General features: G+C 49.2%; 1 protein-coding gene across 1 annotated transcript in view; it reads right to left on the bottom strand.

Moving 5' to 3' along the window:
* DAP (death associated protein) overlaps positions 1-21,077 on the bottom strand; it is a 54,477-nt gene extending 33,400 nt beyond the window's left edge. The window contains exons 1-2 of the mRNA XM_080933660.1: positions 20,910-21,077; positions 10,826-10,922 (exon numbers count right to left, since the gene is read on the bottom strand). Of these exons, the coding sequence (XP_080789786.1) occupies positions 10,826-10,922; positions 20,910-20,964 (152 nt within the window). The 5' untranslated portion in view covers positions 20,965-21,077. The remainder of the gene's footprint in view (positions 1-10,825; positions 10,923-20,909) is intronic.
* Between the last annotated feature and the right edge of the window lie 1,348 nt (positions 21,078-22,425).

Below are 22,425 nucleotides of genomic sequence, written 5' to 3'. Positions count from 1 at the left end.
CCTTGGGGAGCCACGTGCTCAGGTGGCGGTGTTAAGTGAAAAGGAAGGGACAGGGGGTGATCCCGGCCTCACTCCAGGGTCAGCATCATGGTGTGCTCTTCAGAAGCACCATCTACACCGATCCCCTTAACTGGCACGTTCCTATACACTCACATCAAGATTCTGTGCGCTAGGGTCAGTGACATGGCTCAGCAGGTCAAGGCGCATGCTGCCTAGCCCGACAACCTAAGTTTGAAGTGGAGAAACAACCCTACGGGAAAGAACTGAGTCTCCTAAGTTGTCCTCTGTTCTTCACACATGACATAAAACACACACACACACACACACACACACACACGATGCATGGTGCCACACCTTGTAATTCAGCAAAGGCTACGCCAGCTGCAGCCCACCCAGCTATAAATCTCCAGAACCATTAGTCAACACAAGCCTTTGCTTCATAATCCATCAAGTACAGGGGTCTGGTTACAGAAATGCAAAATGTAGCAAGACCGCAAGAAACCAACAACCTTTCCCTGTGAAGAGCACAAACTCAAAGCAGTAAACTAGCTCCTGGGACACAGGTCACTCAACAGCCCCTTCCCTCGTGACCCACACAAATCCAACACCTTGCTAGCGGTGGCAGTATGACTTTTTGACTGCAACAGAAGAGGTATACTTGAAAGATCAAAGACAGACTATTTTTCTCTAGTGCGCTGTGTGCTCGCCCCACGTAGGGTTCTGCTTTGTGGAATCGCAGGGAAGGCTGGGCCAACGGCGCCTGGGCCACACACGGGGCAGCTCTGAAGACTGTACAGCATTATCAGCCCTTAGGCTTGGGTTTGCCATAGCTCTTGCAGTTCTGACTGCAGAGGTCCCATTCTGGCATTGCCTTAGTAGAGAACTCATCTTCCCAGGGACACAGCCAACAGCGGAGCAGAAGTGCTCAGCTGCTTGAGCACTCACAGGAACTTGGCTTGGTGACCTTCCTGCACTGGTGAGGTCATAAGATAGCCCCCTCAGCTATGTCCCATGGCCTGGGACAGCTGTCCAGCATCTATCATCATTCAGCATCTGTCTTCTTGTCTGTCTATGCCCATCACTAACAAGGCCCTGCTCATCATTATGGATGTTTAAGAACATGGGGTCAGGCTGTAGCTTTTTAGGAGCTGGAGGGCCCTAGATGCCCTCCGGTGTGAGATTTCATTCTGGTGATAAACATAACTTTAATTTTCTAAACTTACAGTCTCCAAAGGAATGCAAGCTCACTAGCAGGCCCCACTCAGGGAAGTACCTGGCACCCAGCCATGCTATGAGTAGTACCCTGGGGACAGCTGAAAGCTGCTGTTGAAAGCTGGTGGGATGTCAGATCTGTGACCCATGCATATCTACTAGAAGACTTGGGGCAGGAAGAGTCTAGCAACTTAACCAGTGCTGTCTGGTTATTGCCAAGGTTGCCTGTAATGACTACTCTTGAAGATGTGGTCCTATGTCAAATATTCATTGTGCTGAAAATGACAGGTCTAAAAAAAATCTTAGGCATGCTCGAGTTGGGCACAGTCATGTGACTAAGTTCTGACCAATGGCTTTGCTAGGTCTTCTGGCATAACACCTTCCTGATCTTAAAAACAGAGATGAGATGCCTACTTCCTCTTCTGAGTACCATTCCTGTGGATGTGGCCCATCTATCTGATGGCCAGAGGGCCAGCCCTCCATGAGTTCAGGGCTTTGGTGTTGCAGTTCGGCTGCCCTGGCCCTTCCTCAATGAGACCGTCGTGGCCAAGCATCTGTCTTTTCCCTTCTCTCAGAACTGTCCTGGTCCCCCTGGGATTGTTGCCATAGTCCTAGAAAGTCTTTTCAACACTTGAATATACACGTTCCCAGCTAAGACATAAGGCTGGTCTACCACTAGGGCTCCCCATCCCCCTTCCTGAGGGCTCCCCATCCCCCTTCCTGAGGTAACAAGCACAGAACATGACCATCTTCACTTCAGCCACCTAAGTTGTACACTGTGACAGCTGCACTCATTTTCTTTGGCGCCATTGCCACTTCCTAGTTCTAGAACGCTCCATCACCATCTCCCAGAGAACCCATACCTGTTAAGCGACAATTCTGTATGGGTTCTCTTCTCCCAAACACCAGTGGCCAGCAAGCTGCTTGCTGTGTGCAGACTTCTGTTCTTCCCACAGATGATTCCAGAGCCATGGCCGCTGGTGTCCTCCGCCTCCTTGGTGAGGTTTTCAAGTTCACCTACTGTAACAAGACTCAGCCTTCGGTCATTCTCTTGGCTAGGTGATACTGCACCATATGGATGGAGCACACTCTTCCTGTTCACCGCATGGCACAGTATCCCCTTTCAGCTCTTATCAACAATGGTGTTTTAAACACCCACAAATGGGCTTTTGTTTGTTCGTTTGTTTGGAATCCTTTTCAGTGAACACCTGGGGGATGGATCTGCTGAGTCATAGGGTAGTTCAGCTTCTGAGCCACCAGACCACATCTGGGGGTTGGGGTGGGAGGGCAGGGGGTGGGGTGCTTTTTGCTGTGCTGTGCTCCCGCATTCACAGTGGTGAGGGACGTGATGAGACTGACCACCTTTTCTGTTATCAAGCGTACAGTTCTGTGTAGGAAGCCGTTGGCGCCAATAGATGGCGCCAGCTTCCCGCCCATTGTTCAGCCTACAAAAACCTTTCCCCTCGTGTTGCTTGGCAACCACATAAGTCACAGCCCACTCTTGGGGCACATGATTGAGCTACAGGAGGATGTACCAATCAGGTAGCAACACAAGTCTCTTAGGCATATATAGCAGTGCATTTTCTCCCCCACGTGGAGAAGAAGAGAGTGGAGAGATTGCGGGAGATCCCGCGTGGACAGAGACTGGACAGAGAGATCGCACGTGGGGGACTGCGCGTGAGAGGTCGCCTAAACAGTAGAACCCGGTAGGGAGTCCCCGGCTCAGAGAGAAATTTCCTGCTCAAGAAGCCCCCTGCTCAAAGTGCTGTACAATAAAGGTTATCTGCAGAAGAATCTGTTTGTTTGTTGCATGCCTGTTCCTAGCGGCGGGAAGTGTGGGCGTGTGACAGTTCTGCACTGCTCAGTGTTCACAGTGAGAAGACAAAGCTCCAGGTCTGCGCAGGTCTGTACGCTGAACACTCCCTCCTCACTCTCTCCGCAGTCACTGCCTTCCATTCCACTTCCTGCTCCACAGCTGGGCTTTCCCCAGACCCGACAGTGGAATGCTGCGGCCAGAGACCTGGTACCCTGGCTCCTTTCACTTGGCACAGTGCATTAAGGTCCACTCATGCTGTGGCAGGAGACACGATTTCTTCCTTTTAAACGCCCAAAGAATATTTGAGTGTCTCTTCTAATAGAACGATTATTTTGGGGTACAAACGGCCTTTATAGGTTACAACGATGAATGAGGAGAGGGGACATGTCAACTATACATACTCCTGGGACGTGTCCACAGGTGCAGTCACTGTCCCATGAAAGGTAAGAGACTTTTTTGAGTGTGACATTACTTTCAATCTTCCAAGCTACAATAATTTACCTTTAATGACTAAACCCTGTCCCGAGGGATGAACATGAGCAAAAATCAACGACCCCTTTGCTCCAAGAGAGCTCAGTAACAACAGAACATGGCCAAGGAGGTGAAGGAGGCTCTTCCCGTCCCCGTGGGCACCACTTCCTGCCAGCTGGGGGTGTCAGCAAGGCAGTGGCTTTCTTGGAGATTCATCTTTAAAGAATCAGCCAGGCATTTTCTCAGGGCTGTGTGACTGGACAGTTGAAGCCAAGAGGCTTACTTAAGAGTTAAAAGGGTCAGGTAACCATAAGGCAGAAGACTCAACCAAGGCTCTGGTTTCCATGTAGTTACTGTTACACATTTTATCTCATAAAGACAAGTTGGAGATTTGATTTAAACTCGGCCCACATGTTTGAGGTAAGCTAACGCTCCCGATGGACAGGATAACTCTTGCAGTCTTCACGAACTTGAGCGGACAGAGAGGCTGGCCCTCCTGTGGACACACAGAAGTCTCATTTCCTTTTTCCCCATCCATGTGCTGAGAGGGGCTCTATGGAATGGAGGTTGCAGCTGGCTCCTAAGGACCACTGAGAAGCTGACAAACCACCTCTGGTTTTCATACCTGCTATGGAGCCAAATGTTCCATAGATGCTGCCTCGGAGCCCAGTCTCAGCAGTGTGGCCCCAGGGAAAGCTGAGATTTCACATCTCCTTTCTCATCCCTGTGATTTATGAGAACCCACACGCTTGGTCACTACATGGAGACACTTCAATTCACTGTGCACCTAAGGCAACTCTCCTGTGCTGCCCAGCGTGGATGAGGCTCCTGCCGGGCTGTCTGCCACACATACCCTGCTCCCTGCTCGCAGACGATTCTGACTAGAAGGTCTTCGACGTTCTTGTCTCTTGGGCTAAACCTCATGCCCCGTGTGTTCTGAAGAGAGGTTTAACTTCTTGTGCACAAGGACAGGATGGGCACTGAGGCTGTGAATTAATCTGTGAAGAAGGTGGGCCCTTGAGCTGTAGATGGTTATGGTCAGTCTGAGAGGGAGATGAGTGTGGGAACCCAATGTGTATGCTTTGCTGCCTCTAAAAGACAAACCATACCTAGTTAAATTGCCACCACCTAACACGTGGACTGATCCACTTGTCTGCAGGCAGACTGTCCATTGCTAGGTCTCATGGGCAGACAGGGTGACCTCCTCACAGAGCCAAACCCCTCCATTTTCCCTCAGTACCCTACAGTCTCTGTACAGCTGTGTTGTGGCTGGTGGTTTCCTGAGGCCAACACACACCATGACACACCTTCATCCTCGACACACCTCATGAGCCCACAACTATGTTCAAATGCTGTCTTAGGAACAGATCTAACTAAACTAGTTTTTACAAAGCAGACATGTGGCTTACAAGGAGGCTAACCCAAATGAGCGCTTGTAAGCAGAAAGGAAAGAAAATATTCACATCTCAGCTCATCACTGACAATGTGGTAAATGCTAATTGGGTCTGATAAGAAGCAGTCCATATCCACCAAACCTGACATTACCCAGAAGGTCATTAGAAATTTAAAATCACATCCTCACTAATGGGAAACTTCACTGCAAGGGTGGTAAGACCTTGAGATACTTGCTGGTGGTAGTATCAAGTACTATTGTTGATTTCACTTCCATCACTTTGAGTGCCATCTGTTTTGTAGATGTTACATAACTTATAGAATGGAGGTATAGTGTGTGTGTGTGTGTGTGTGTGTGTGTGTGTGTGTGTGTGCGCGCGTGAGTGCTCTAAAATGATCCAGGCATCAGGAGCCTCTAACAAAAAGATCTCATGTTTAAAGTCAGCCTAGACTACATAGTGAGACTTTTCTCAAACACTCAAACAGAATGAATGTAGAAAACATTATTTAAAACGGATGGGGCATGAGATTAAAGTGTGGGGGCCACACCTCCATCACAGAACATCCACAAGGCCTGGTTGCTATGGTGCTCAACCTGGACAGCACTAAAGGCTGGCCGAGGGGCTCCTTTGCCACAGGAGCTTCATAGTTAGATGATTTTACCACCACTGCCTTTGGGATGTCAGTGGGGTGTAGTGGAGTTTTCCAAAGAACCTATGTTGAGGAGTTAGCCTGCGTCATCTCAGGATGTGGCGTTGTCTGTGAGTACCAACAATGCAGTTGTGAAGTAGGCTGAGTTCTACTCCACCATGACTAGTAGCCTTTGAAAATGGAATTGGACAGACTTGCAACAAGTTGATTCCACACAGGTAGGGCTGGAGTTCTGTCAGCAGAAGCAGAGAGAACAGGGGCAAATCCTTCCCTGACACATCTAGACTTCAGAGCACAAGAGATCACAGTTCTGCCACCTGACACACCCAGCCTGCAACACGCTGCCGTTACAGCCCAGGAAACTTGAGAGAGACAGATAGGCAGCTCATCGCTTGCCGTGACAGTGGGCCTTTCAGTGACTCTGGGCAGTAGCCCAGGGATAGCCTGAGGAGTCACTGAGGCAGACAGATACCACACTGCCCCTCTTCTGGGTGCCAGTGGATGCAGCTTGACAGAATGCAGCTGATGCTCTGAGCCTCTGCTTCCTAATGGAGGTATGGAGCCAGTGTTGGCTCAGCCAACCTTCTGAGTAGTCACAGGTAAAATGGTGACTCTCTCATGTCCCTTGCTGTTACTCATCTGAGACACATTGCTCCTGCTCTATCTACAGACTTAGAATGAAGATATACCAGTCTTCATCACCCTGGTGAAGACCTGAATGACGGGGGCTACCGACCTCCCACTTTCCTTACCCGTGCAGAGCTGATGGCTCTCTTCCCCGTTATGGATATCTTAACCTCCCCCCATGTCATCTCTGTCCATAAATGGGGGCCTCAAGCCAGCCTTCCATAAAGACCTTCCCTGTCACACAAGGCCCTCACGGTGCAGCACAAGGTTAGGATGCACACACCACACCAACACCTGGGTCAGCAGCTATGTCACTGGGACCCGGAGACAACATTGGGCTTGATCCGCTGGCACCAAGCAATCGTGGCCTGCCTGTCTCAGCATGCATGTGAGGGGAAAAGGACACACTTTCAGAACACAGCTTGTGACTCGCCTGGACACAAAAGGCAACACCGTACTCACAGATGATCACATTAGTCCACCACACAGAGCCGTTAGGGTTTAAACACTCAGCTCACACTGAGATAAAAACTGCCAGGTGGGGGCCTTGTGACCTAAACAGCACCCAGTTGTGCCATCCTCTGACTCAGAAGTCTTGAGTTCCAAATTACTTATCCCCCAAGGACAACTTATCAGGAGAACTGTTAGGACTGCAATGGGTCACAGTTTGGCATCTGTTATGGGGTCATTCTGAAGGGGGCACAGAGAGACATTAAACCTTCACATTCTCAAACTAGGATGTGCCTTGGATACAGGGTCTTCGCAGAGACAGTTAAAGGGAGGTCACCAGGGTAAGCCCCGAATAAAATAGTAAATAAAAGGGGGAAATGTGTACACAGAGGCAGAAGCATTCACGGCACACATGTATTAGCCACCGAACACCACACAGTGCTGGCTGTGGAGCAACTGTGTCTTCCAGGCTAGACATGGCCAGTGTCACCTTGGAGGAGAGCAGCTGCGAGCCTTCCCATTAGACCTCAGGAGAAGTCTTCCTTTGACAGGGAACAGGGGCCTCTGGAGACCCGAGTTCCTATGTAAAGCCACAGGGCCATGTGTCCTCCCCTGTTATGTCTGCCCTGCACCTGCAAGCTCTTGTCGGGTCAAAGGGTCAGGCTGTCACGGTGACGGCCCCATTGCTAGTTCTCTGCTTCTGTTTCACCACTGCTGTGACCAAACACTCCAGAAAGAAAAATAAATTACTGAATGAAAGACCAAAGCTCAGTTCATCATCAAGGGGAGGGCTTGGCAGAGCTGAGGGACCTGTCTCATGGCAGCCATGAGACAGAAGGAAAGCCTACATAGCCAGCACAGAGATGAGACCATGGCCATGCTCTAAGCTCTGTCCACTTTCTGCCCTCCATCAGCACGCACTCCTCCAGCACAATGTGCGGCCCAAGCACTGAGCTGGAGGGCCACGCAAACCCCCAAAGCACAGCACAAATATCTCATTCTGCACGGTTTATGTCATGTGCTCTGCCGCAGTGACCAGGAGGCTAACAAGCACACCATCTTTTCAAAGCCCAAGCACAGAAAGTACATTTCCAGTCAGATAAGAGATGAAAGAACTCATCCCCAAGGGACCTTCTGTCAGAGACCATTTTCTGTCACTACAGAGGTAATCTAATTTTACAGAAAAGGGCCTTTACCTCTGCTCATGGTCTCATCCAAGGTCAGAGGCTGCACCTGGCGAGAGTTTGTAGGAGATGTGGGGCAGCTCAGGGGTATCAGATATGTATCACTCCTTCCTCTCTCCCTCTCCCTGTCCTGTGTTCTGTCTTGTTGAGCTACTGGAATTCCACCATGGGGGTTCAGGCTACGACATCCAATACATAATTACCTCTTAAGGGCTGCTAGTCTGACCACCTTTTGACTTTCTCACTGCCTCACAATGGAGGCTGAATTCCAACACGTGAGTGTCTGAGGGGCATACTTAACCCATTTCCAAGCTCAGCACCTTCACTATGGAGGGCGCCAGACAGAATAAGTAAGTGGACATCTTCAGTGCATCATAAAGTAGTCATACCTTTAAACCTCTTCAAGACTATGGACTGTAAACAGCAAACATAACTATGCACAAGGGGGCTGTAGTCCCTGGAATGCTAGAGCCTACTCCGGTGTGAACGATGGCTAGAGGTCTCTCTTCATGTGTCTGTGCTCAGTGGTATCGTGTTTCTACTTCAAACAGGCCGTGTGGGAGTATTTACTTCACAAAAACAGCAAGTGCTACAAACCAGGGCACCTCTGGAGAGGTGTAATTAGGCAGTTCCCAGCATGCTATACCAGAGTCCAGAGAACACATGGAGCTCAAAGAGAGAGGGGATAGCAGGAACACACACACACACACACACACACACACACACACACACACACACACACACACAGTCTGTGTACTGAGAGTACAGAAAGAATACAAGGAATACCAAGAGAATGGTTTTCGAACAATTACAAGGTTCTCTCTTTTCACACTTTACTATTTTATATATGAGCATTTTGTCTGTCTTTATGTGTATGCACGGCTGTGCCTGGTTCCTGTGGACATCAGAAGAGCCATCAGAACCCACGCTGGAGTCACAGAGGCTTGTGGCGCTGGGAATCGAACTAAGTTCCTCTGAAATAATAGCCATGATTTTCATGGTTTGGATATATTCTTTCTTTTCCCTTAAATGTAGTGTCTCAATACAGTTTGGTGACATAAAGTGTTATTTTTAAATCTCTGGAAAATTAAAGATTAAGGGAGTAAGGGATTCACAAGCTTACTCCAGGAAATAATTACCAGGGAGGATTGTGGGTTCTCTGGGTCACATAACAGCCCCCTCGGGGCTCTGAATGTTCATTTTCTCTGTAATTCCTGTTCTGCCTTCAAGAGGAAGAAGGAAGCCACCAGAAATGAGTCAGTAAACAGTGTTACACATGCAGGAAGTGTTTAAAGGGAGCTTGCAGATGCAGACAGCATGCTTATTTTCATGTTTGGAGAACATTCTATCAAAACGTGCAAGAACGTAGAAGCCTGGGAGTATGAGAGTGTGCAGTCAAGCTGCATGTCCAATGCGACATCAGGGGGGATGACTATGTATTTTATACATCCTGAACACAAGTAGGTTTTTCCAGATACAGAGTGAAGCTAGCCGGGTCCCCCGCAGCCTTGCTGAAAACTGAGATTTCACCCTTTCTTTATGGCAAAGGTGCAGAAGTAAGGGAGGATTATGGGTTTGAGAAGAATAGACTTTGAGAACTAACTCGTCTTAGACTGAGAGGGATCCAGACTGCCCTCTGTGTAGACAAGGGGCTCCTGGGCTTCTCAGGCTGAATTCTGGCTATGACTGGATAAGCATCAGAGTGCTGGACAACCTAAGTCTTGTCTTCTTCATCCACACAGAGGCCGTGGTGACACTGAATTTCAGGTGGAGTCTAACCTGATGTGCACTGGTCAGCAAGTGTCCAGCTGAAATCAGGAGCTCAACAGGACAGCACAGGCTGGAGGCTGGCCGTGAGAAGCAAGGAGCCAGCTGCCTGCACTCTGACACTTATTTGTAAGCACCCAGGGAAGCTAAGACTACTTACTCTCCGGATAGTGAAGGAGTGGGTATCCTGGAGTGGGGATAACAGCCAACTCTCAAGCAGGGAAAATACAAGAGTAATGCGAATCCTGTGTATCGAGGTGCATGGGATGTCCAGGCACACACGCAGGCTCCTTACACACCACACATTAGCAATCATGAGTTTGTATGGTGGCACACCTGTAAGCCTAACATGCAAACAGTAGCAGAATTGTGATTCTGAGGCCAGCCTGGGTTGGATCAACTTATACCGTGACACAGGGCACATGGCCTGCTGCCTGTATTGGCAACACAAATCAACAGCCTAGTGTCCACAGATTTCTCCCCCTTTTGATATGCTCCCATTAGGTCACATGGTTCAACCCACACTGTGAAGAGCCAAGCCAAACTAATATACCCGAAATGAACGCTGCAGTTCTACAGAGTTCTACAGAGGTGGAGGAGATCACCCTTTGGGGTGAGGAAGATGCTGTCATCAAAGGCAGGCGCGTCCAACCCTTCCCTCACCGACACGCACTCTCCCTTATTTAAGCTTCTCACCTCCTCCAGATGTTCCATTTCGCCTCACAGGAACGTCAGGAAGACATGTAAGAGTAGCCTTGTTAATTACAGACCTGCCTGCAATGTTTCTGAACTGAAAAAGTTATTGTGTAGACAGCAACAATTCCACTGGTGTGAGTGATCACAGGGGTGTGCAGGGGGTTTCATTCTGCAGCCCTAGTGAGAGCTGTTGACCACAGATGGGCACTACACATGTGTCTAGATGGGGCAAAGAGACCTGAGCACAGAGATCCACCAGGCACACAAATCAATCAATTTCCTCTGTTCCAGCATCGTGACCTGCCAGGATAGGTGGAGGCTGTTTGTCCCACCAGAGTCCCAGAATAAAGTGTCCCAGGGTAAGGCAGCGTCCTGCCCAGCTCCTAGGCTCAGCAGCCCTGACTCTCTCCTGCTAGCACAGAGCCCTGCCTCACGATGGGAAAGGAAAACACATAGCACGGGGCTGGAAGCTCAGGATTTCCCAGAAGCACAGAACAGATATTAACATTTAACCAAGTGGTCAGTGGACAGTGTGCCCGAGTCACCGGCATCTCCTCACCTGGTACTTTCCCACTCTTGGTCATCCTTGTCTTTCTCTTCCCTCCCATCTCCGGTGTGTGGGTGTTTCTGCACGATCCGCATCCCACCGGCTTTCACTGAAATACGAACAGAGGCAGGGGTGACCAGGGTAGCAGTGTATCTACCTGTATTATAGACTGGATTCCAGGAGCAGTGACAAACCGTAGGAGGGTGGTGTGACGTAGAGCACACTGGACACAATGGAGCCCTCGGCGCCCTCTTATTTCTTAGTTGCTCCCCAAGGCTCCAGTGTTCTTTTCCGATCACCTCTCAGGGACTTTCTAAGCACAGCAGCATAAGCAGAACACAAGCCATGTGACAAAGTGGCTGCTGGATTAGGCCCTGTATGTCATACAGACGTAACACAGGCCACACAAACCCTGCCTGGTGACCTTAGTTCTTTGGAAGGGTGACATAGTCTTGGCTGCCCAGGAGGTTCTGAGAATCCATCTATCTCTGCCTCCCTAGCACGGATCACAACGTGAATCTTGCCCAGTGTTTTAGATGAGTGCCAACAATCGGAACTCACGTCCTTGGGCTTTCAAAGTAAGCACTGGACTGAAATGGCCGTTTTCCCAGTCCCAGATGGGATCTTCTCAAGAGTCTGCTACTGGGCCAGCCTCGGAGCCCAGATAGGGCCTGCAAAGCAGTTCAGAGCAATCCTCCCCAAAATGAGCTATGGTGCGCCTGCTTTTTAAAAGCAGCTTTACGGAATCAGAGTTCCCCCGTTTAGACTAATACAGCCTGACTTACATAAGACCATCGCTGTGACTGCGTTCATCACCCCGTGCAGAAGCCCCGTGCCCATGAACAGCCTTCCTGTCCATCCCCCCTTGGCTCCTGGTAACCATCAGTCAGACTTTCCTATTCTGGACATCTAGGGTAGAGAAGACCTCACAAAACATACAGAATATGGTCACTGGCTCCTTTCCATATTTTCAAGGTTCACCTGTTACCCCACATACAAGGGCTTCATTGCTTCTTAACGCCAAATCTGCTCCTCTGCAGGGACATACAACGTTTTAGTTTAGCCACTCAGCAGGTGGTGGACATTTGTGTTGTTGGCAGTTTGGGCTGTTATGAGCTCTGGATACCATTTGTACCATTTTCTGTGTCTGTGTTTTCGTCTCCTTGGTTCTGTATATGGGAATGGGATAGTGAATTCCACAGAAATTCTGTCTACACCACCGAGCAATCAGCAGGCATGCACCAGGATGAGGCCTCCAATGTCTACACATGCGCCCACACTTGCTATTTCTAACTGTGGCCATGCCTGTTGTAGTGAAGTGGGATCTCTTTGTGATCTGATCGTTACTGACTCAGTGGCTGATGCAATTATTTTATAAGGAGGGGGGTTGGGTGTGGAGATTCTGGGGTGGAAGGCACAAGAGTGTGGGAAACGCCAGGTAGGTAGAACCAAGTGTGTGAGTGTGGTGGCCAGAGGTGGACCCTGGGTCTTTTCATTTCCCCTCCTGCTTTTCTGAGGCATGGGAGTTCTGGGCATCAATCCATCTCCCTCCCTAGCAGTGGGATTACAGATAGGAATTAGCTTTGAGGTGGATGCCAGAAACTTAGATCTCTGGACTTTCAGAGCAAGCACAGTACCAACTTGGCCAACTCCCAGCCCCCAAAGGGTTCAAGAAAGCATCCATCCCACCCCCAGCATAACCCCCCCCCCGCAATAATCCTGGGGTTCGTCTTTTAGAAGCAGTGTTTCACAACATGGCTTGCAAGTGCTGGTTCTACAGGCACACAGCCTTGCACATTCTTTGAAAAGCTGATCTGTCTAAAGACCCTAGAGAAGGCCTGGCCTCGTCTGTATTGAGTGAGCACCGAGGTAGTGAACAGAGGGGGTCTTGTGGGCTGAGAGTTTAAATGACCTCGCCTGTATTCAGTCACTAACAGCCATTGACTTTCAACCTCTGTGTATAACCTAATGTTCTCAGGACTTGGCTAACTCTGAGAACGTATTTCTAAGCAGACCAATAGCCTCTACCAGACCTAAAGCTAAGGCTGCAGCAATGTCCAAAACCTACAGGAAAGGTTTCCCACCTGTATGGCCACCTACTTGATGCTCCCTACGTGGAATATGCCCACCGTACTGACCTATGGCTTTCCTCTGTTGCTACAAAAGCTTGTCACCTCTTTCCAGGGGTTATGTCAGTCACCTACTGTGTTCCTGAGAGAGTTATGCCAGCCTGGTCCTGGATAATTCCTTTACAATATATTTTCATCACCGAAATGGAGACCTCTAAATAAGGACAGTAGTGTCCCCATGTGGTCTTCTTCAGTTGCACCCACAGAGCTCTTCCCTTCCTCTGGAGGTAAGCTACTGCACTCCTACCACTTCACAGCCTGTATCTCATGGAGGGGAGTAGTCAACGTGTCTCTGGTGTTCCTCCTTTGGATGGATCCTGCTGGGTCACAGGGACAGGCAAGTTTACAGTGGACCGGGAGGAGCAGGCAAAGGCCTTCTCAGGCTCGGACTCTGATTTCTCCGGAAAACATGGAAAGACAAGGACACTGGCTTTTCGTGATCAGCGGGTAAAAGAGCTGTCGTCAGAGGCAGAATAGATCAGGAGACCAGGTCTGTGCTTGAACAGTATGCATGCCAGTCTGTGGTGGAAACTAAAACCTCAGTGCCTCACCCTTTAATACGGGGACTCCAGGCTACTTTGAAAAAGAAAAGATCCTCTTTAACAATGCTTTCAGAAATCTGCCTTTTATTTCAAGTTGATTTTTTAATAACTTAACTTCTTGTTTAAGAGCTTAGCTTTGTCTCCACATCCTTGAATCGTATTTGTTGGGGACTTGCTCTTCCCTCATTTCTAACCACGATTTTGTTTCAGGCACACCTGTCTTACAGTTGCCTGTCCAGCTCTTCAGTCACCTGAGGTCCTGTGTGTCTACTCTCGATGTCTTCCTCTATCTGCCGATCTTGTTCCTGGGCTGGATGGCTGTGGGTCATGTGTTTTCTTCCCTGAACTTATTAGGATCCTATGGGGTCCTGGTGCAGACAACAGCTCTGTGGAGAGGATAGAACTGTTTTGGTTCAGGTTCTGTCATCCTTCAGATGGGTTTCGTAGCAAGGAAGGGTCACAGATGTGACGGTTGGGATGTGACACTTCTCACAGGGCTGTGTTTGGAGCTTTTGGCCTCCAGTTAGTGGCTCTGCTTAACAAGGCAATGGACCTTTGAGACATGGTGCCAAGGTCTTTAGCACTGAAGGTTATCATCAGCTCTGGGTCCAGTCCTGGGCGCTGACTGCCAAGAATGAGAAGCCTTCACTACACCCTTCGGTCACCATGTGTGACTGCCACCACATCTCTTTGGCTTCAAGAGACTGAGACTGTGAGCCAAAATTAATCTTTCTTCCTGTAAATTGCCTCTAGACGATATTTTATCATAGACTAGAGAGGCAATGGACATGACATTTACTGTATATTTCGACTTAACTTCCACTAAAATCATTCCTGTGTTTACAAATTCTCCAACTTTTACTACCATTTGAAGCCTGGGCTAATGGAGGTCAGCTTCTTGGTGTCTCGCTGTGAGGCTGGACAAACCTCTCCCTAACAAGGTTTGATCTCTAAGTGTCCAGCTTTATGCTATGGTCTGGTACCCTATACCTGTGCTGTGGTCTGGTGTCCAACACCCAACCCATGAAGGCCCAAGTCTCATGTCTCACCTTCAGATCCTTCTTTGTTGTTGGTCCTTAGGAATTTCTCTCACTTTGAGTTCAGATTGAAAAGAAACACAAAACAGAACAACCCCCACCCCCCAAAAAACTAAAGAGCACAAAACAGCCAAAATTTTAATCTAAGGCTTCTGCCTCACTGAAGTACTTGGGTTAAAACTCTGTGGTATGTTAAGATATTTTTCTGTCTGAGAATAATCTTCCCAAAACAAAGAGTCTAGAACTGCTCCCTAAGTGGTTTTAGAACATAACGTCCTCCTTCCTGCCCATGCTCACCAGAACATGATGAAAGATGCTGTTGTATCATGAAATACATACGGTGAGGCATTAACCAGCACCACCTGAACATTGTAATGGTATTTGGCATAAAAAATACGGTAAAGTATCACTAGCCACGGACTGGAGATTGTGATATATTTGGCATCAAGGCCTCTGAAGAGATGAGCTAGAATCGGAGACAACTCCAGTGCATCAGAACTTGTGTACCAGGATGCACGTTCATGGAGAAAAGGTTGCCAGATCTGAGGTGTGAGCAGGAAGGGAGGGAGAAGGAGGGAGAGAGAAAGCAGGCTCAGGAAACCAGGCCTGTCATCACCTTGATCTTGGACTTCTAGCCTCCAGGACCACGAGAAAGCAATGTGTATTGTGGGAGCTGTCCATCCATGGCATTCTGCTACAGGAGTGGTAGTGAAAGCATGAACGATCGTTGAAAAATGGTGTCTTTGGAACGTTTCAAATATGGCAGCTTACAGATACGATATGCTGCAAAAACTGCCTGCTAGGGAAATGGGCTAGTCCAGGAAGACAAAGAAAGCTGGTGGTGAATGTCAAGGTGACTTCTGAAACGACCACATCTCTGGGGGCGCCCCCAGAACAGCCTGTCCACTCCCCGCAGAAGCGCTTGGTGCCAGAGCACAGTCACCTAGCGTCAGCACTCGCATTTGATTTCGTTTCTGAAAACAATTAACCTCATTAATTCATCTCAGTATGCTTGTGATTAATGCAGCAATAAAAGTGGCAATGTTGACGATAACTCAAGGCCGAGGCAGATTCAGTTTAGCTTGCAAGGATGCAAAAGCGTTGGAGAGCATGTCGTAATGGTTCTATCAGCTTATCTAGAGTTCTGTCTGAAAAACTAGAAATCCGTAGAATCATTTGCAAAGCTAGGTGTTTTGTTTGGCTTTTTTTTTCACTAGAAAAGAAAATTTCAAGATTGTGGGGTGTACTTATTACTGAAAGATTCACATTTGAAGAGTGACATATTCCTTTTAGCCTGACTATACTGCTGAGGTTAAGGGCTGGGTGCTGGGCCTTCAGGTTCAAACCTCAGCTCGGCATACACTTGTGTGAACGAATGCATATGCATGCCTGACACTCTCTGTGCCTCGGGGTCCTCTATCCGTGAAGAAAGGGTGACAAGTTCCCCCCTCCCAGACACACCGAGGATAAATGAATTAGGTCCTGAGACATCTCTTGAGAGAGTGTGGCGTACAAGATGTGCTCCACTCTGCCAAGCGGATGCTGAAAATGACAATTCTGGGCTCAGAAAGGTCCCGTGTGCTCAAATCTTTTGTGTTTGAACATCTCACTATGGAGGTAACAGAAGTCACAGGGAAGGAGACCACTGTGGTTCTGACATGATTGTTGACAATCATCGGACCTTCGTCGGGACACCAGCCCTAGGAAAGAGGGTAGACTGGTCAGACTGTCCCTGGAAGCAAATGGAGGGGGCCAATGACTACCTGCCATCCAGGGACCAAGCTCCTGTCAGCTGTTACAGTGTGGAGCGTTGAGAGGGAGTTGCTGGTGGCTATTGCTAAGGCTCAGAGAGTGGCTGGAAAAACCTGCAGCAGGATGGTGCAGTGGGGAGAGAAAGTTCTTCCCGGATCCCGCAGGCACTGGGCACAGCACCTGATGGGGAGTGGGGACAGCTGTTTATGATGCAGAGCAATGCCTCTCAAGCCTGACTGCAGATCCTACAGCGTGCTATGCCAGGGCAGCCACCTTTGTTCTTCCTAGAGAAGAGCTGCTGACATGGTATCTAAAGGGAGGCCAATCCACCCTTAAGAGGTGAAGGGTTCTGACCATCGTTTTGGTGGAGAGAAGACAAGAAAACAACCTGTACGATGTGCGTTAGATTAAACACAGGCAGGGTACTGCAGAGGCACATGGGCGAGAGGAGGTGGAATTTGAACTCCCCTGGGATATGTGAGACAGGAGCGTGAAACAGAGGGAACAGGAAATGCCGTCGATCTTAGTAGAAAGGGTGGCCCTACTAGGGAGAGACAGAGATCACCGGGAAAGGGGTACGACGTGTCTGGGACCCCAGGCTGCTCCTTTTTGGAGGTTCAAGAGGGAAAAAAGGAAACTTTGGTTCCTCTAGCTCACGTGCTGTACCTCACAGGGTTATTTTTACAAAAGCAAATAATACCTATGTCAATGAAAAGATGTCTGGTGTATGCATGGGAGAGAGCCACCAGCATCAGGACACAGAGGCCTTTTGTGGAAAAGGACACACACAGAAGGTTCCAGAAGGGGGAAGTATCCAGAGATGAGCAGAGGCAGCATATACCAGAAACCAGTCACTACAGGGTCTTCTGCATGCTGGGAGTGAAAGCAGAGGGCTCTTGCTCCCTTCCACCTGTGGCCAATGGCTGGTTCACTGGCTGAACATAAGGACTAGCTTATCATGTACATGACCGGAAGCTTGCTACAATAAAAGGCAGATTCACTTCCCATTTCTAGCAATAGAACACTCTGGATAATCCAAAACTTTCACAAGAAAGTACTTCAGGGTCGATTATCATCCACGGGCTTTAATACATCCTGAAGCCAAGTCTGAATGATTAATGTAATGGAGTTGAATTATCTGTGTTGCTGAAAATAGCAAGTGGTCTATTTCCCGCTGCACTTGACATCCATAGTCATACTTATGTTTTAATTTGTCTCAGTTCTGTGGGGGACCACAACTTTTGGGGGAAACAGAGAAAATCAGCAGCCTTCGATGGGATCATGTTATGAGATTTATGAGACTTGACTTACTTACAGTTTTGGCTCCCCTGGGAAATGGGTGCATGTGGTCAGGGCTATACGCCTGAAATACTATTTGCCAAACTGTTTTTCATCAGGTCACATGGGGACTGGCGGGGATGAGTCACCATGTGCAGTGGGGGCTGCTGCAGGGCTACCTCAGTCAGAGCCCTGAGAAGAATGCTCTCACCTCATCTCTCCACACACATTTTCCAGTGAAGAGCAGCAGGTGGGCACTGTCCTTCAGTCCTTCCCTCCACGTCCCTTTCGCAGATCCTCCAGTAAACCCACAGCTTGAGAGTGGCATCTGGGAGTGACAACGCAGTCAGGCTGCGGGGTCCTGGGTGCCAATCTCCAATAACTGGCACTTAGGGGTTAGCCAGTCACCTCAAACCGCTCCACCAGTGATTAAAACTGCACCGTCCACGGTTATCTTGACTGGGGGCCATGGTAACGAAAGTGCAGAGCAGGTATTTCCATAAGTAAAACGCTGGTGTGTTGTCACAGGGACCAGGTTCTGGTTACTGTCTCCTCCCTTCTGACTCTTCACAATCCCGTGTAATGCGGAAGAAAGCTAGGGACAGGCCACTAGAGCAAGGCGGGGACAGGTCCTGCGGAAACGTTCCTGGACCTCTTTACTGAGTACTGTGCCAGCTCCCCTTCCCCACAGGTAAAGATGTTAGTGAGTCTGGAAGCCGGAGTAGGAGACAGGAGGTGGAGGTGTGGTGAGGGAAATGGGGGTGGGAGGGGTTAGAGAGAAAACACCAGAGAGGACAGCAGAAGAGAACTGAGAGGATTTTATTATTTCCAGTTAAAGATTCAAGCACAAACGTGGCACACAACTTAAGCACTTAACGAAAGTGTTCCAGAAGTTTTTAAAGCAGTCATTTTGACTTATAGACTGTGCTCTTGGCAAACCTTTATTTCTTCCTTACTAGTGGGTGGCCCTTTCTTCTTTAAAAAAAGATTTATTCTGCAGCACTGTTGCTCTCTGGCACTGCCAGACGGAAAAAGCACCCTATGGCCTTCCAGCCACCAACAGGCAGCACCCTCGGTCTTCTGTGGATAGGGAGAAACATGCACACTAGGGCCACCGCAGAGAGTCACTTCCACCGCTGCCTACTGACAGTACCTTCCCACCCACCCCTCTGGCCTCACAGGTCTAGCTGGACTTGGGATATGCAGCATGTAACAATGACAGCTAAACTTCCTGCTAGGCTTTTGGGTCAGGTAAATGAAAGGGCTTAAGGTCACCTGAATGTATCTGTTTGATTAACCAGAGGAACAAACAGAGGCGAATAAGCCAAAGATACAGCCCCAAGGCTGGGCCCCACGGGTGGCTAGCCCTGAGAACAACCATCTGCTACAACCTCTAATTTCAGGTAAGAAACCCAGGGTCCCAGAGGAGCCCCAGCGATACTCCTCAAGACTCTAACGATGTGGCTTTCTCTGCAGGTACAAACAATGTATTTCATTTCTAGTCCAAGAGCCCGTTTACAAACTAAAGAAAATCAGAACTCTCGAGTCAAATTTCCCCCATGTGCTTTTCTTCCTCTGATCCTGAGACGTTCATATGAAATAGTCTCTACGTGCAACTTAATTAATGATATTGTGACTCAATGTCTTTCCAACAGCACTTACTAATAAACTCCTTATCTTGGGAGAATCAGGAATGTGATCCTACTGTGTGAGCCACAAAAGCAGCTCAGAGCCACAGGCAGGTGAACACAAATTACTCCTAGGAATTAAAGGTCAGGGTTTCCCTTAAAGGAAATGTTTCTTGTTCTTTGTTTGTGGTTTAGTAGATTTTTTTTCACACAATATAGTCTGAAGATGCCTTTCCTCTCCCCTAATTCTTCCCCAAATTCCCTACTCACCCTGCTTCTTGTTTTTCTTTAAAAAAAAAAAACAAAAAAACACATTCTCTCTCTCTCTCTCTCTCACATACACACACACACACACACACACACACACACACACACGCACACACACACACACACAGTCCACGAAGCCACAAACCAAAATACACAAGCAATAGCCTAGCAAGATCTTCTTAAAATGCCCAAAGAAAGCCACATGAGACAGGAAGTCTACAAAAATACCACTGGGCTTGTTTTGCGTTGGCCATCTATTTTCTGGGACACAGGGCTTACCCTGAAGTGTGGTTTAATACACCCAGTGAGACTCCACTGGAGAAACAAGCTGGTACCAACTGCCAACAGACTTGGTTAGGGATAGGAGCCAGGGTCTTAAAGGTAACCTTTCCAAGAGCTGTTTTGTATTGTGAGAAGGACGGAACCCAGAGCCTTCCAGACTCTACATGGTATATTACACTAAACCCAAAGGCCCCATAGCTGTAACTCCTAAACCCAGTTAGGTCCCTTGGGAAGCACTGTCACAGTGAATCAGCTTTGGGATGCAGTACATTTTAAAGGACCTTCCCTCTCCCCTGGAACTCCTGCCCTCCAGTGTGGCCAGCAGCTGGAGAGGATGAGTCTTTACTACAGAAAGATGGCACCTATGTGTCCCTATCCTCCACAGCCCTCTAAGCTTTGCTGGAAGAAGCCCTGGTTTTGGACCACCAGCATGTGCAGTCAAGACCCGGAGGAGCTTTAAGTAGGCTTGGCTTCTGGGACCCACAGCCTTCAGGCTGGCTCTCTGTGGTGCGTCCACAGGTAGCCCTGCCACAAGAAAGGGCAGTAGAAATGCCAACTCCTCTGGCCAGGGAGGAACAAACAGGAACTGAGTGGAGGCTGCTGCCCAAGGCACACAAAGGTTGCTTGCCATTTCCTAAGAAAGGTGGCTCTTTACTGAACTGAACTGCCATGGCTTAGAAAGTTTCAGGTTTACTTAAAAAAAAAAAAAAAAAAAAAAAAAAAAAAAAAAAAAAAACCATTTTAACCACTTTCAAGAGAAAGTTGGATGCGAAAAGAAAATGAGTAAAGGAAGTCATGCCGGGTGATTAATGATCGTAATTATTTCCGCTTCTTTGGTCTGTCAGTGTGAAATGCTGTCAGCCCACGATAAATCATCGTGATACAACACTACCTTTTAATTGTTGGGGGGTCTTCTCCCCCAAACATCTGTGCAAGCTCATAGAAATTGCCTACGTTTAAGTTTTGACTTGTACAACTAGGCTTAGTGCGGGCAGTCGGGGTGACTCCCGGGACGGCTGGGTGTCCCCCGCCGGGGAGTGCTGGATCCCGCGCCCCACTCACCTGCACCCCTGGCCCGCTCACCTGCGCGCCTGCGCACCGCACTGGTACGGGGGCACCGGGACCCCATCCTGCCCCGCCCCCGCCCGGCGCCCCGAGACGAAGTGCAAACCAGTCAGTACCGGCGGGCGGGTGTCCAGCTTTGGTCTCTAGCTTTCCTTCTGGAGGCGAAGACATGGCGCCGCCGGTTTTCTGAGGGACGATGGCAGCCGCGGGTGGGCGGCAGTGCGCGCGCGAGGCCTTCGGGAGGGATGGGGTGAAGTGCGCGCCTCTCGGGAACGCGCACTGCCGCCCCGGGCCGGGGGCGTGGTTCCGGACCGCTGCGTGGCACGGCCCCGCCCACCCGAGCTGCGCGGACCGCCCCGCCTTGCCCGGCCCGTCCGTGTGGAGCATGCGCAGCGGCTAGCGCCACGTACTACTCTTAAGCGGCTGGATGGGAAGGGTGACGGGGCGCGTGTGCGTGAAGGGCGGGGCAGCCCCGCGGTTGACGAGGGGCTGGACCCGCCGTGCGGTCACTGAGGGAAGCGTCGCCTGCAGGTGGTTCGAGACCCCTGCGCGGGGGTTCCGTTCTGAGACGACAGCTCCTGGCTCCTTGGCCCACTTTGCTGCACAGGTCATCTGGTGCCTCTCAGGAGCTCTGCAGTCACAGATACAGTCTGAGTTCCCCTCTGGGAGCGTTCTATGCATTTGTGTATACTGAACAGATTCTAGACTGGTTGACTGAGTGATGTTATTTGAATCTCATAATGGTTCTAGGAATGAAGCCGGAAGCAAACACACAGGAAGGAAGGAAGGAAGGAAGGAAGGAGAAAGAAGGGAAGGAGGGGGAAAGAGAACGAGAGAGAAAGAAAGAAAGAAAGAAAGAAAAAGAAAGAAAGAAAAAAAAAAAAAAAAAGAAAGAAAGGCATTTCAGTTTGGGAATGTGAGCTGGGCCCAGATACCATGTTTCTCAGCCCAGCAGCATTTCCTCCCAGTGTTGGCTGACTTTTGAGTAAGGTTTTGGGGGGGACATTTCCCCCCTTTTCTCTAAGTAGGTTGTTTTCTAAACAGAATCTGGAAAGAGGGTTTGAAGTAACAGGAGGTACAAATTCTCCCTGCCATTGTCTGTTTTGCAACCTTGGCCACCTCACTGAGTCTTCCGGGGCCTTGGTGTCCCTGTCTGCAAGAAGGACACAGGAGGGCTGTACCCCTGGTGCATGTTAGCTTCCCAGCATTTCCACAAACACCCACAGTAACTCACGTGAAAACGGAACCGGCTGGACACATCAGACTTCAGTTTTACGCTGCTTACCTTGGTTCTATCCCCACTGCAGAATTAAGTAAAAAAAAAATAATAATAATAATAATAAAGTCTTGAGGCCACAGTTTTGGAGCTTCTAGCACTTTCCTTACTAGCTCCATTGCTTTTGGGCCCGGGACAGAACAGTAGATCAAATCTGTTCACCTCATGTCTAGTGAGCAAGTGAAAGAGGAAAAGCCCAGAGTTCCACATGCCCTTCAGATCCCATCAAAGAGCCAAAAGTTTCCTATCAGGCTCCACCTTTGAATGACTCTCCCACCAACCATTACTGCCAGACTGGGTGTGCCTTTACCACACACACCCGCGAGGAACAGTCCAGATCTGAACCACGATGGCTG

The sequence above is a fragment of the Micromys minutus genome (genome assembly GCF_963924665.1).
Source record: "Micromys minutus genome assembly, chromosome: 20".
In the NCBI taxonomy this organism is placed as follows: domain Eukaryota; kingdom Metazoa; phylum Chordata; class Mammalia; order Rodentia; family Muridae; genus Micromys; species Micromys minutus.
This window is presented reverse-complemented; position numbering and strand designations above follow the sequence as displayed.